General features: G+C 44.2%; 1 protein-coding gene and 1 long non-coding RNA gene across 3 annotated transcripts in view; one reads left to right on the top strand and one right to left on the bottom strand.

Annotated features, from left to right (window-relative positions):
* LOC143695099 (uncharacterized) overlaps positions 1 to 1,294 on the bottom strand; it is a 37,132-nt gene extending 35,838 nt beyond the window's left edge. Inside the window, exon 1 of the long non-coding RNA XR_013184016.1 lies at positions 1,073 to 1,294. This is a non-coding gene — a long non-coding RNA (uncharacterized LOC143695099). The remainder of the gene's footprint in view (positions 1 to 1,072) is intronic.
* On the top strand, positions 367 to 13,908 carry AKTIP (AKT interacting protein). 2 transcript variants are annotated; one of them, XM_054640720.2, is made up of 10 exons: positions 367 to 513; positions 4,689 to 4,804; positions 6,073 to 6,278; positions 7,767 to 7,831; positions 7,915 to 8,015; positions 9,222 to 9,310; positions 9,382 to 9,480; positions 9,715 to 9,822; positions 10,373 to 10,433; positions 12,997 to 13,908. In XM_054640720.2, the coding sequence occupies exons 2-10, from the start codon at positions 4,763 to 4,765 to the stop codon at positions 13,102 to 13,104; spliced, it is 879 nt and encodes a 292-aa protein (XP_054496695.1). In that variant the 5' UTR covers positions 367 to 513; positions 4,689 to 4,762; the 3' UTR covers positions 13,105 to 13,908. The 2 variants fall into 2 exon arrangements, with proteins under 2 accessions (XP_054496695.1, XP_054496694.1); XM_054640719.2 differs by having other exon boundaries at positions 12,994 to 13,908.
* The last annotated feature ends 851 nt before the right edge of the window (positions 13,909 to 14,759 follow it).

Below are 14,759 nucleotides of genomic sequence, written 5' to 3'. Positions count from 1 at the left end.
GCGCTCGGACACGGGGCGGTGCCGGACGGGCCCCAGGCCCCGCCCCAGGCGGCCTCTCGGACCCCCCGGCCAATGGCGTGCGTCCCCGCGCGCCCCGCCGGCCAATGAGAGTTGCTCTTTTCTCTAAGCTTCACCCCAGGAGCGGTCAGCCAGCTGAGAGAGTGACAGGTGCACCCGCGCGGTCCCATTGGTCCGCCCGCCACGAGACGGACAGGCTCTCGGACCAATCGCCGTGCGCGGGGCGGGGCCCGCAGTTCCCGGCCGGTCGGCCCCGCGCGGTGACGGAGCCCGGGCGGTCCCGGCGCGTCAGGGCCCGTCCCGCGCTGTGAGTGGCGGCTGTGTCCGCGCCGCCCGCCCCGCGGGGCGGTACCGGCAGCGGCAGGAGCCCATTGGCCGCGGGGGGCGGCCCGGATGTGCGGCCCGGGGGGCGGGCGGTAAATGGGGCTGTGCCGGGGGTAGCGGGAGCGGCAGCGGCGGCGGGGCCTGGGCCTCGCGGGGAGCGGCGGAGCCTCAGTGGGTGAGCGAGAGGGGCCTTAGCAGCGGCGCTGTCCGGGCTGAGCCTCCCGGGCGAATGGCGGCGGTGGGCGGGGGGGTCCCGTCCCCGCGGCACGGGAGGGCAGCGCGGCTGTTGTGTCGGTGCGGGGTGCGGGGTGTCCGCGGCCGCGGGGCCGTCACCTGCCGCCGGGAGGGGCTGGGCGGGCGCGGCCCGTTGGAGCTGCCCCGCGCGGGGGGCGAGCGGCGCCGCGGGCTCGGCGGCTGCCAACGGGGCCCGGCCGGCGCTGCCAGCGCTCTGCCCGTCCCTCCCCGCCCTGCGAGCGGCTTGGCGCTGTCGCACGGCCGCCGCCTCGGCGGGAAACATCCCGGGGCCGCTCCGGCTTCGCAGACTGCTCTTAACCTGCCGTGACCCGCGGCTGACAGCTCCCGCTGGAGCCCCCTGTGCCGGGGGACTCGGCCGGCCAGCACCCGTGTCCCTTAGGCTGCTGTCTAAGAGCAGGTGTCGCTGGCGTAGATTGCAGCTTGCTCGTGGACTGAGCTCGTAGCAGCAGGTGCTGGTATGGAACGTGTAACCCACCTGTGGAAGAAGAGTTGGCGAACAGGCTTGACTGGTCAGTGCTCCTGTTCGCCGCCACCAGCGCTCCCGTGTTGTCCGGCAGGTTAAGGTGTGGGTGAACGAGGATCTTGGGTACAAAGGCGGTCAGGAGTGGCCGTGCTGGGGAGAAATGAGTTCCAGGGTGAACTGACAGCAACGGTTGTTGGACAAACACGTAATACTGTGTGTGCAGTATGCACTGTTCTCTGCTGCTCTGCTCAAATAGCTCAGTTTGCTCTCCGGTGTGGGAGTGGCTCTCTTTGATTTGTTGACGTTTCCAGAAAATCTTTAGAAGCGTGCTCTGTTCCAGGCAGATAAAGTTATTTTTTTTTCCCCATTGCTTTAGTGTTGTGTTTGATCAAATAACTCCGTTGGTGAGAGGAGAAAAATATGACACATACTACAACAGTGGGTAAAATGAGACCTTTTTTTTTGTCGAGAATATCTAATGTAGAGAAGGAAAAGGTGCAAAAGCAAAGAAGTAAAATGTTATGATTTTGCTAGTGATAACTTCAGTTTTTTGAAGTCTTTTAGAGTGCTGATGAAGCATCAGATGACTTTACACTTGCTCGGGCTGCTGGTGAGTTTTGCATACCTGGAGAGTCTGGACATGAAGTTATGCCTGGCAGCAGGTGGCTTTTGGTTCCAGTGTGGTGCTGTGGGTGACTTAAAAGGCCTTTGCAAGAAGCAATATTTGAAGTTTCTTCAGAAGTTTTGTCTTTGTCTAGTTGCTGTTTTACTGAAAGGAAAGCACTAGAGAAGAAGGTGGCTGTGGGAGGAGGACAGCTCAGGAGGGTTGCTGTCTCTTGCTATTCTTAAAGCAGGAGAAATCAGCAGAATGAGCTCTTCTGGATGAGATTCTGTGGATATTGACAGTGTGAAAGGAGAGAGAGGGGGATGGCTTTGAATGTTTTTATTCCCTTTCCATAAAATGAGGAGAGAGTATTGGGTTATTTTGGGAAGCTGATGGTTTTAGTAATTACAGCACTGGCAGATGCCATAGTGGTGGGTGCTTTGGGGTAGACACTGAGCCCTGGGTAGGTGTGAATGCCTAAACTGCCTAGAAATTCCACTTAATAATATCAGAACTTGTGTCTCCTTTGTCTGCTGCAGACATAGTGAGAAGTAGGATAGACAGTCAAATGTAAATTTGCTGTTACTTGGTTATTGTTTTTAATACTGATTTTAATAATTTCTGTGATTAGTGATGGGTGGTAAATTGCAAGGTGAACGTACTAGAGAGCATAAGCAGTTGTGGATAAGTTTCCTTTAGAGCTAAGGTTTTCCACTTCCACGCTGCATAGGAGAGAATGTGATTAGAAATAAACTTCTAAAAGCCCTGAAAGGCTGCTTAAATGGCCCTCTTCTGGGAGGCTTGTACTCTGAGCAAACAGTATTTTAGCAGGTGCATGAGGCTGGAGGCAGTTTAACAATAAATTTAGGATGATACTGTGTATAATTTGTAACTGGCAAGCAACTGGATGAAAGACATCTGTACAAGACAGCCTGGAAGTTATTCCTTAGCTTAACTAAAGCTCAAATAATGTTTTATTTGCTCTTAATAGCATGTAAGTAGGCAAAGCTGGAAGTGTACTGAGATACATAGCTGCTTTCTGAAGGGTGGATCTGGTGACTGAGCTGCATCTAACATCAGTTCCCAAACTTGTAGAGAAGTTCTTTGTTTCCCTGGGAGTAGCTTGGGCTGGTTTTTACCTGCATGTGTTGTTCTTTGTCCTGCTGACTCCTTTTCTCCTATCTCTGCTTCCGGGGTAATGCAGCTTATATTGCCTAGTTGTAAAAAAACTTCAGCCCAAAACAAACAATGTGATCCCACCCCAATCCCATCATCACTCCAGATTCCAGCTAATTGTCCTCCAGCCTGTGCCTCAGCTCCCAGCACTTTTCCCTCTTGTCAGAGCTGGAGCTCAGGTGCTCTTTGTGCGTCAGTTCCTCCACCTCCGGAGTTTCCCCAGGAAACGTCTCTGCCTTCCTGGCCCAGTGTCTTCCTGTCTTCCTTAGTCTGGCTGCTTGCATGGAAAGGCCTGTGGCACAGCCCTCTGGCATACTCTGCTTTCCAGACAGGAGATGGGGAAAAGTGAACACATCTTCTCCCTGGTCTCACAGGGTAGTAGCTGTGCTTTGACTTTCTCTCTTCAGTGGCTCAGAATGATGTGGAACTCTGGCTGCTGAGGAGGAAAAAATGCCTGGAGGAACCTGTTGTATATTGGAATGTTTGAGATGATTTTGGGTGGAGAAATTGTTTTTCATCACTTTTTTGGAAGGTGCTTGTATTTTTATTTTTTTTTTTTAGTGCTTGGCTGCTGCATAGCCTAAAGGCTATGATTTGATATTGATGTTTCTTTTGAACATTTTAAATTCCTGGACTTTCTTTGGATAATTTGTCTGGGTATGGTTTGTTTTATTGGTGGGTTTTTTGTTTTTTTTTTTTTTTTTTCCTTTCAATATGATTGGCATTTATCTTAATTTTAGGAAGATTTTTGGTCATAATTTTCTGTATTTTTGGTTTCCATTTTCTCTATAAACGAATCAGACCAATGGTGAACAGATGCTGCCTTCCTTACTGTAGTAAAAATGTAGTGTTGACCACAGTAGAAACCTGTGCCACTGGCTCTGTCTCTCTCATATCATGTTAGCTTTCTTGATCCATGCTGTGCAACTTTCTATTAAAGAAGCTGAGTAAAGTGCCTCAAAACCTAAGGTGATGGAGCCAAAAATGGGAGGCTGAGATGAGGAAGGAAAGTAGGAGGACTGGAGAGGAAAAAAAGAGTGGAGGCAATAGGCTGTGCCAGACAAGAGGTGCTATGGATCAGGGTTGTTGGACAAGGAATAGCAAGACTTAAAAAAAGAAAAAAAAAAAAGACAGAAAGAGAGGAAAGCAAGGACATACACAGTAGATGACACTGAAACTCCAAATACTGCTGAAGTCCTTGTTATTGGGCTGCTGATCTAAAGAGCACTAAGCCTTAGTGCTAATAATGAAACCATTAAATAAGCCACAGAGAAACTTCTGTGTTCTGTGGCTTTGTCTATTCCTGGTGGTGTTCCAATGCAGATGAAAACAAAATGACACATACATGATGCAAACTCAATGAAAGGATCATCTCTGTCACTGGGAATGACAGAATTTCTCTAACTGGGACACTTCAGAAATGTGCAGAGTCAAGGATGTCTGTGAGGGACAGTTCTTAGCAGGGTCATGGTTCTGTCTGGTGCTGGACTGAAATAGGAAGGTGATAACTTTAATATTTGCCTGTGTAGAGAGTCTTCCTAAACCGTGCTGAGCCAAGAGATGACCCTTTTTTATTCTTCTCACTGGCAAGATGAATATGGAATGCAGAATGTAGAGTCTTTTTCTAGCAGAAAGGAGGCAGAGATTCAGGTGCAAAAATAGACACATTATTCTTCTGGAGCACATCATAGAGCTTTGGCATTTTTAACTCTTGTTGGTCTTACATGCATAAAGTTTTCTTCTTCAGTTACAGAAGGATAATGCTGACTGCAGAATTAGATCTGAATACTATGTATATGTTGAGTCCTGTTTATCTGTTAAATGCCTGTTTGTTCTGTGTCCTTTTAGGGTACAAATCCACAGGGCCTGAGGAGACTCGGAAGACGCCGGGAAGTTGCAGCCCCTTGTTTGGAATACACGTTATGAACCCTTTCTGGAGCATGTCTACAGGTTCTGTGCGCAAGGTGTGTCATGAATGGATGCCAGGAGGTGTTGTCATGCTTGGGAGGGGTGGTAGCAGTGCTGGGAAAAAACATCAGGTGATCTGCACGTGGTGTTTTATTGTGCTTTTATCCTGAGGGTTGTGATCACCTTCAGTAAAAGCGTAAACTAGCTTTGAGCTGTGTTAACTGGAATGTGCCTGTGCATAGAGTCTACTCCATGATTTGTTGACTTTTTATCTGAAATATCTTTAAGTTGGAAATGTGAAACAAATTAGTTCACATGGTGGAAACACTTTTTTCATAAGACATTTTAGTGTCTTATGTAGAGCTTAGCCATAGCATGTGCAATGAGCTTTCACAAAACTATGCCTCTATAGTGTTGTTGATTTTTGAGGTTGTAGCAGCAATAAAAGCATGGGAGTTCTAGGGTTAATCACTTCCCAGATGTTCAGTACTAGGGCAAATTATGTAACATTGATCATGAGGTATTGTTACTAGTCCAGGTCTTGGGCCCTTCCAAGCACCACAGCTTAAATCCTGCTTTTGTCACCACGCGTAGCCTAAGCACAAGTCTGTAGCCTGCACACTGGTCCTGGCAATCTGTAGAATAATTTTGGGGTCTGTGAGTAGTACAGTGTTTGTTGGCAGTGGTTTGTTCTTTTCTTCCAAGAAAAGGCAGCAAAGGCATAGAAAGGTTCCTATGGTAAAGCTGTTTAAACTTGGTGCAACTGCCAAGGGGTGATTCTTTCACTGTAGGAGTGAGCTATAGGATCAGTTCCAAGTGGAATGTTGATGTCTTAAGCACAGGCAGGAAGTGAAATACATAAAACCTTGTTTTTTTCATCTCAGTTTTACTACACTACTTTAAAGAGTCTTTGAAGACTGCAGTGTAAGGATGCTTGTCAGTAGAAATGATTTATCTTGATGCACTGTGTGCTAGAAATAGATTGACTTGTAAGCTGATGTTATATACTGTCTGGTTTCAGGTTCTAAATAAATGTAAGCCTTCTTAAGCATTTGACCTAATCTGCAGATTTCCTATCCAGCATTGAATACTTTTGTACCTGTAGGTTGTGTTCAGTTAAACAAAAGTCTATATAAAAATAAAATGCAAAGGGACACCCCTTCATGCCCTTCCTCAAGCAATAGATCACCAAAACCCAAGATATGTTTCATTGGCCTAACTTGTAATTACCATAATTTGGTTTAAACCCATGTTAAAATATGTTCATATGTTAAATGTGTCTGAAATATAGCTGTGATCTCATGGTTCTTTTTTGATTTGACAGAGATCTGACACCGAAGAGAAAACACTGAGTGGAGAGCTGCGAACCAGTCCCCTGCGAGGATCTGCAAAGAAACAGTTGCCTTCCATCCCAAAGAATGCTGTGCCAATAACCAAGCCTGCTTCACCTGCCACCTCCTCCCAGTCCACCAATGGAACACATGCTTCCTATGGGCCTTTTTATTTGGAGTACTCACTACTTGCAGAATTGTAGGTTTTCACTTTTTTCATCTTTTTTAGGTCACTGGGCTTATGCTTCAGTGGGGAAAAAACCCTGCAGGGGCCTAGTTCTTGCATGATGTCTGTCATAGTCCTTCAAGGCAGGAAAACATTGCAGAGTTCTTTTTCTGGAGCAGCAGCCTTGATCTCTTGAGACAGAAAGGGAGAAGAAGGATGAGATTTTAAGGAGTGCTTTTAGATGTCATTCTCTCAAATTATCTTAATCTTGAAGTAAGAACATTGTGAGTTTAGTTATCCTAACGGCTTTTTGGTCAGAAATACCAAGTATTTGAAAAAGTATGAAAATAGAAGCAAGCAGATGTCAGGTGGGAAGATGCTCATGAATACATGGTGCTATCAATGGAGTTAGGATGTGGGACCTTCCCTCAGTTGTCACATGAAACACTTGAACGCTGCCTGATCCAGTTGATCAAGCGGATGTTGGGGAGTCTGTATTCATTGCTGTGATATTTAACATGAAACTTGTGAGGGAGGAGTTGCATTTCACCCATCTAGTGATTTGTAGGCTGCTGTGGGAGCATAACAATCTGTCTTGAGAACTTTCTAGTTATATAACTGGTTAGTGCTAGAGAGCTGAAGGGACTTCCTCTGTAATAGACATACTGGATTCCCAAGTATGTAGTGCCTTTTGGAATGAAATCCCTGGAGTCCTTATGCAACACTGAGTCTCAGTTCTTGTATTTAACTGTTAAATTGAAAGTGAGAACTCTCAAAACATTTATTTCTTTTTCAAGCAATTGACCCTGCCTTTTAATTCAGGAAAGATATTTTTCTTCTGAGTAAATATATTGGTTCTATAATGCAAATTCATTATTGGGGAACTAATAACAAATACTAGGGAAATGGTAAGCAGAGAACTGTTAATGTTTTGCTTTAAGATTGTTGTTTATTTGTGCAGGCATTTAGAGTTCAGTTTAATGAACCCATATGCCAAGTAACTGGAAAACCTGTGAAGTTAATTTGGTTTTGGTTTGTTTTGGCCATTGTCAGTGTAATCTTAGCTTGATCTGCAGCATAGTGTCATCTAAAACTGAAAAAAATACTTGTTTAAATTGAGGTTGAAGTTTGGTCACATTTCAGTTGCAACTACAATTTTCTCTGAATCTGTGTTCAAAGCTACTTAATTGAATTTCCCTTTTCTTCCTTACTTTGAGCCTGGGGATTCATCAGAAAATTGTAAATTTCTATACTGACATATGTAAAATGCATCTACTGAGGGAAGAGTTTTTCTACTTCTCTGCTCTATCAGGAGGGAGTAGTGTTCTCTGCTAGTAAGTCCTCAGGTGGAGTGGTGTGAAAAGCAGGAGGGAAAGAGTGTGATTTCGCTATATTTGTCACCTCCTTCTGTGAGCAGCTCTGGGGATTGGGAGTGAGTTTGTGGCAGAAAGCCCTGTTGGGCTGTGGGTGGTGCCTGCTGGGTTGGCTCTGGAGCTCTCTGAGTGCTCACTCTGATTGCAGCACCTTGGTGGTGAAGCAGAAGTTGCCGGGTGTCTACGTGCAGCCCTCGTACCGATCGGCTTTAAGTAAGTTTAAACTTCAATTGTAAATTGTTCTATATGTGTACATTTGTTAATTCTTTCACTCAAGCAGACTTTCTCACTTGCAGTGTGGTTTGGTGTGATATTCATAAGGCATGGGCTCTACCAGGATGGTGTCTTCAAGTTCACTGTCTATATTCCTGATAATTACCCAGATGGAGACTGCCCGGTAAGTGGCTGTGTCTTGGCTTTTTCTTCTTTCCTGGTGGTGTGAGTAGAGCTTTTTGTTAAAGCTGATACACCAATTACCTTCCCTTTTCCTTGAACTCATTTTGTTCACTTGACTGGGCTCATTTGCCATGTCTTGTACACATTTGCAAACCACTGTGGAGGAATTGCATTACTCTGATTACTGAGGCTGGTGTGGAGTGAACTTCCTGAGGTCAGATGCATTAGGGTGTTAAGTAATCAACCAGATCTTTCCCTCCACTCTTGATTTGCTACTTCCTCAGCAGGAACTTGAAACTGAAGCCTTTAAAGAGGTATCAGAATTCTGAATAGTGATATAATGGAATGTGAAATCCAGACACCTGTGCTGTGCTTGCTATAATACTGCAGGATTTCATGATTGTCTCTTCTACATTACATTGAAACAAGGAATTAAAAATTTGATGAGAACACGGTGAAGCAAAGGGAGAAGGAGATGGGTAGTATGGTGTTATATTCCATCTCTGCTTTCTCTTTAGTGAAAAGGTTCCAAGTTATTAGACCAATTTTAAAATAAAAATAAATACTTTGTGGCAGTCACTCCTCAGAGCAGCTTACCCTCTTGGCCACAGTTCTCTAAGAGGGAGATTTGAGGGCAGGTGCACACAACTGCTGGTTTGGGTAGCTGCCTGCTTGGTGTCAAGTTTTATGTAAAGCTATCATCTTTAAAATAACAGAACTAGTAGGAAACCTTTCTCTTGAAACTCAGTTTTCTTTTGGAAGAACATGTGAATGTGTTCATGAGCTGTACAGAGCTGAAGACACTCAGGTGTCACTGCTCAGTTTACTTAAGTGTGTAGGATAAAAAAAAATGTAATGATTGTAGCTCAGGTATGTAGAAAGCTTTCAGTCACAAATAGCTAAACCAGAAAAACTCCTTTAATCTGCTCTTATCTGATATTATTACCTGTGTTGGCACTAGTGCCTGTGCAGTTAACTGGATTAGTTTCCTGATTTGGTGATAGCATGTGAGAGAGGACAAGACCCTGCATGTTACACAGGTGTGTTGGGTTACAGTTTCACAGCTGGTAGCAATCACTTGCAGTTGCTTTCTTTTAATACAATAACAATTAACTAATATTTGGAAGCAACACTTGACTGACCTTCACCCAGTGGTGTTGACTTTAGGATTGAAGTTGTCATAATGATTTTTTTTTTCCTAACACAGCGCTTGGTTTTTGACCTGCCTGTCTTCCACCCACTAGTGGACCCTTTATCTGGTGAACTGGATGTGAAAAGAGCATTTGCAAAATGGAGGTTAGTGCTGACAATTTGATGGATAATTTGAGAAGTTGGTTCCATTCTTCATCGTGCTTTGTTCTTTTTAGGAGAAATCATAACCACATATGGCAAGTGTTAATGTACGCTCGCAGAGTCTTCTACAAGATTGATACAACCAGTCCTCTGAACCCTGAGGCTGCAGTGCTGTGAGTATCTTCCATGTGTATGGGCATGGCCTCTTAAGTGGTTTTAGCATAAAAAAAAAAATCTGTTTTTTTGCAGAAACAAGAGGTTTGTAAAATTCTGTCCACTTGTCATCTCTGCCTCCAGGCAGGCTCGGTTGTGTTAGGAACTCAAGTGGGGGTTTGCTAAGTCTGTGCTTCTAGAGCAAACTTGTGGCTCCTTGCAGTTACTTAACACTACTTACTTCTATCTTGCAGGTATGAAAAGGATGTTCAGCTGTTCAAAAGTAAAGTGGTAGACAGTGTCAAACTATGCAGTAGTCATTTATTTGATCAGCCCAAAATAGAGGACCCCTATGCAATCATGTGAGTACTCGGAGCAAATTCACCCTGTCCTAATGTTTTGAGAGCAAATTTTGGTGTAGTTGCTGATGGCAGCCTTTCTCTGTCAGGCTAACTGACCTGCTTTTGTTATAGAAGAACAATCTCAAAGCAGTAACTGAACAAACAAAAAGCCCTTAAACACCCATCTCCCTCAAGCAGAAATGCCCATGAATTAATATTGCTTTCTGGCTTTCCTGAGCTCAGTTTGGGTGACTGTAGCTTTGGTCAGAGTTTTAAAATCCTCCTAAAGCTTGCATGCATGGGGGATGGAGTAGTCAGCTTCATGGTGAATATGAGTGGTTTTTTCATGTCACGTGTGCTGAATTTCCAGTTGTCAGAAATGAAAACCAAAACATTTATTGTTGAAAAGATCCATGACAATATGAGTTTAGTTCTTAACTATATTTTTTAACACCACTTATAATTTACTTAAAATTCAATGAACTAAACAAAGGAAAATCACTGCTTTCTGCTCTCTTTGTTGTAGTTTGCAAAAAATGCCAAGTAAGAGTAAACTATACTTTTTCTGTAGTTTTTCTCCATGGAATCCAGCTATACATGATGAAGCTAGAGAGAAGATGTTGACTCAGAAGGTACGTGCAAAGTTCACATTCTCACTCTAGGAAGGGTTTATTGCCTGATAGAGGAAGAAAGATAGAAAGATTTTCTGTCTCTCTGTACTGGAGAGACCTTTTCCCATCCCTCTTTTGGCTTAGCAGGATTGCTGGAACTGCTGTGGTCTCCTAATGAAGCAGTTATGTCACTGCTCTAACTTCAGTGTGTTAAGTAATTAGTCACTTAGCCAGAAAGCTTTGTTAGTACAACTCTTGGCACAGAGCAGATTTTTTTTTTGTTTATGGATGGAAGGGATGAAGAGATTCACTGGCAGCCTGTTAGCTTGTCCTGCACTTGTCATGGCTGTTACCATTTCTTCATTACCTGACAGTCCCCAGCTGCTTTGTTTTCTTCTGTTGAGATCTTCCATTACTGAATCAAAGCTTCAGCCCTTTCTTCTCCTTGCAAAGTTTCTGAAGCAGCACAAGCACATCTCTTGCTCACTTCTCTAATGCTGCAGATTTCTGATGAGGCAACATCAGTTCACCAAAAGGTGCTGAGAGTTCCTTCCATCCCAGAGTGCTCCTTGTGGCAGAGCAAGAATGTGTTGGCTCATAGAGCTTTCACCTGATGGGTGATGGGATGCAAGAGATTCAGACTGTTCATGTGTTTTGTTTTCTTAATTACTGCTTTGCACTTGACAAGGCACACAGCAATTCTGAGTCTGTACTGAGTGGCCTGACAAGTCAATCCACTTGCAGTACAAAGGGATTCTGAAACAGTGGCTGCTGTCATAGCTGGACTGGCAAGGAAATGCAGTCTGAATGTTTTGGTTACTGACTTGGCCTAGAGCTGTGTTATGGTTTGCTGGGGTTTTGGGTAATGAAAAATTATTTTTTTGTCAGTTTGAACTTGTCTTCCACACTTCATGCTTTATCTCATGTTCTTGCATGTCTTCTGGCATGAATGAGGTTTTTAAATTGATCTTAATACAATACACTGCCAGAGCTCAGTGTGGCAGTACTCCCAACTGCCAGAGTCACATTAGATCCTCAGAACACACAGGAAAATATTTTGGCCAGATTGACTTCTTGATGTTCATACAAAACTTAAGAAATACTTTTGATATTACTTTTTCTCATCCCTTTCTCCTTCATTCTTCACCTCCTTCTTATCCTTAAATCAAAGACAAATAATAGCTCAGAGTGCTTGAAATGGAAAGGGTCTGATATTGTCTCAGAGACTGATAGCCAACAGTGACCTTCCTTTTGTCCTGTTTTCTTTGGTGATGCCTGTTGATTTCTTTTTAGGTGAAAACAAACATCTTCAGTAACTATTGCATGCATGGTACTGTGTTGCTCCAGTTGTTTGTTGATAGGAATGGCCCAGCTTCTGTGCTGTAGATGTGTCCCAAAATGCCAGTGTAGCTGAGAATGTTCCTTGTAAAAACAAGTTCCCAAATCATCCTACAGCCCTGAGTTCTATTCCTTGGGTAACAGCTGGGCCCTTCAGGAAGGGCAGTGATGTTCCCTGCTGAGCACTTGGCTTTTCCAAGGTGTGGTTCCTGTGTGCAGCATGGGAGAGGCAGCTGCCACTGCCAGGCTCAGGCTGGACTCATCCCTCTCGTTTGCTGTTGCCCAGCGTGTTATGGCAGGTCTGTCACACGTTGTCACCTTTGGCACAAAGCATGGGGAGGGGCAGAAGTGCAGGTTCTCTCTTCCTGCTGCATTAATTTACTTTGTCAAGTAAAAGATGTTCCATGGAACAACCAAGTCTGCTCATGCAGTTTTCATTTTTCTAGAGCTCAGCACACCATTCCAGGTTTGGTGTAGTTGTTGTACACTTCCTGCTATTAAAATAATCCTGCAAGCTTTTCTGCTGCTTTGGCCAGCTAGAGGAGATGTCTAATTTACTGATGTCTAACTGCTTGGAATCTACAGATGCTTCAAGTTGTATCTTTTTTCTTCAATTTCAACCTTTGGGTTTTTTTGTATTCTAAATTGCAATAGTGAGTTCAAAATGTTTGTTGCACTGTTGGGTAATAGTTATTGTCAATAGTTATTTAACTGTGACAAATGCTCAGGAAAGGGAAGGATGGGACCATCCTTGGAAAGCATTAGGAAACTCCCATGTTCAGCAAAGGCATTAATTGCTACTTTGGCACATTATTTGGGCTCCCAACCACCTGTGGGGTGCAGTGTTCCTCCCCAGCATGCCCAACATCACCTGGCAGAACGACAGGAGCAGTGCTGGGGGGGTTTGGATTGGCATTTCTTTCTGTAGAACCAAGAAATGTGCTGAGGAGCAGTGCAGTGCTGGGCCTCCAAGCAAAAGGAGCATCCTTGAGTCTTTATGGTGGGATAGGGCAGCTGTACCCAAGTTAAGTCCTTAAAACTCCTCTATTGTCAGGGTGGTTCTGCAGATGCCACACACATTCCTAGAAATTAAACCAGTGGCCATCTTAATATTCCTCTTTGAGAGAGGAAATGGTGCAAGTCTCTTTTGTGCTTGTATTTGCTAAAGGTATAAAACAGATGGAGGGGGAGCTGAGAAAGTTTGGGTGTGTTACAATTGTAACTTTAGCTTTGTTTTCCCCAGAAGAAGCCGGAAGATCAGCACTGCAAAAGCATGCACGTCTCTGGCCTGTCCTGGGTGAAGCCTGGCTCAGTCCAGCCCTTCAGCAAAGAAGAGAAGACAATGCCCACTTAGCTGTCCTGGACACTGGTGCACACAACACTTTGTGGGGGTGGAGGGAATGTAACGGAGGGAGAAACAGCAGAGCAGCAGTTTCCTTCTTGACCACGGATTAGTAAAACCTGAATGGTAGCAGTGACTGCAGTAAACCTGTTCAATGGATTACTGACTCTTAATGTTTTACATATGCATTAGGTTTTAAAGGCTTGCCTGGAGTTTGGAAGTCTCTCTTGAACACTACAGTACTTCTACCTGAAGACTGTCTAGGGTGGGTAATTCCTCAGGGCTCTGAAATGCCTGGAGGTTTTGGGTTGGTTTTTAAGCTTTTATTTTTTCCCTCCAGGAATAGCAATTTTTTAAGAAGAATCTTAAATCACTGGCGGAAATATTAGTATGGGAAATACGATGCCAGAGTTAAGCTGTGTTCATGTAAACTAATATAGCAGAGTTAAACACTATATTTAATGGTTTTAAATACTTTTGGTTTCTATTGTAAATATGTTAGGATTTGAAATTGTAAATAGACGGTTCATTGACTCTATTTAGCACTTTCCAGAAGTAAAGCTGGGGATGATGTACGATGTATTATTGATTTGTAAATGGATACTGTCACTAAACGCACATTAGTCTGGCAGGGTGAGAGCAGAATGTCAGGCTTGTTAGACTTTTTAGTACAGAAACACTAAAAGCTTTTAATGGTTGTCTCTTGAGCTAATAAAATCTTAGAGGGTTTTAGGTTCCCTAGGTGTCTAGGGGATTTCTTAGGATAGTTGACTGATGTGTGTTAATAGTGACAAAATAAAAAGAAACTGTGCTCTAGCATTTGTCCTTGTTAGTCTGTGCTGTGGACACTGAGTGAAGAGTGGCTGCACAGGTACTTCTCTGCATTGGTGTTTGAGATGCTCATGGGATGCCAGGAGCAGCTCCAAAGCTCAAGTGGACTTGGGACAGACTCTTCTAATGTCACAGCCTGGTGTGATGCCTTTTCTTGCCTCCCAGGAGTGTCTTATCAAAACCTGCAGTGCTGACCCCTTGGAGCTGGGCTGCTTTTCCTTTGACTCCCTCTGCCTGTACTGGTGGCATTAGTGCAGCCACCTGCCTTGGACAGCCTGTAGTGCCTTGGGGTGTTTTGGGAGGGTGGGCAGTGCTGTGGGGTTTGTGTTGAGTTCCTTTGTGTTCTCTTTTTATCTGACAGTTAAATTCACTTGTCATTTGCAACCTGTTCTGTTTGAGAACAACTCCTTGGCTTCTAAGGAAATAGACAGAGACTTTCCCATGTAGTGTCATACACTCAGTGACAGGAAAACCAGATGGCTTTGTGGCACTGTCTCTGTCAGTGTTCTGAGTGGCATTAATGTCCCAATAGCCTCAGTATTCTGGACACTTGGCAGGTTATGAGGAATTGAAAGTGCCTCAGAATTGCCATGTGCCTGGTCAGATTTGCAGCAGGACAGGAATGGAGGAACTGATTTGAAGGTGAGTTTGTGTTGCCTGGAAAAGTGCTGCTGTGTGCCTTTCAAGGGAAGGATGTGGGAAAAGTTTGAGGGTGCATGTATTGGCCTGCAGTGTTGGCACTAAAATAGTGTGAAATGTGTTCTGTTGCTGATATTCTCTCTTTTTTTTTTTTTTTTTTTTTTGGGGGGTGGGGGAAGGCTGAAACTGAAATGGTT

This window comes from Agelaius phoeniceus, chromosome 12 (assembly GCF_051311805.1).
Source record: "Agelaius phoeniceus isolate bAgePho1 chromosome 12, bAgePho1.hap1, whole genome shotgun sequence".
Lineage (NCBI taxonomy): Eukaryota > Metazoa > Chordata > Aves > Passeriformes > Icteridae > Agelaius > Agelaius phoeniceus.
Note: the sequence above shows the minus strand (reverse complement) of the source record. Positions and strands in the feature narration are given on the sequence as shown.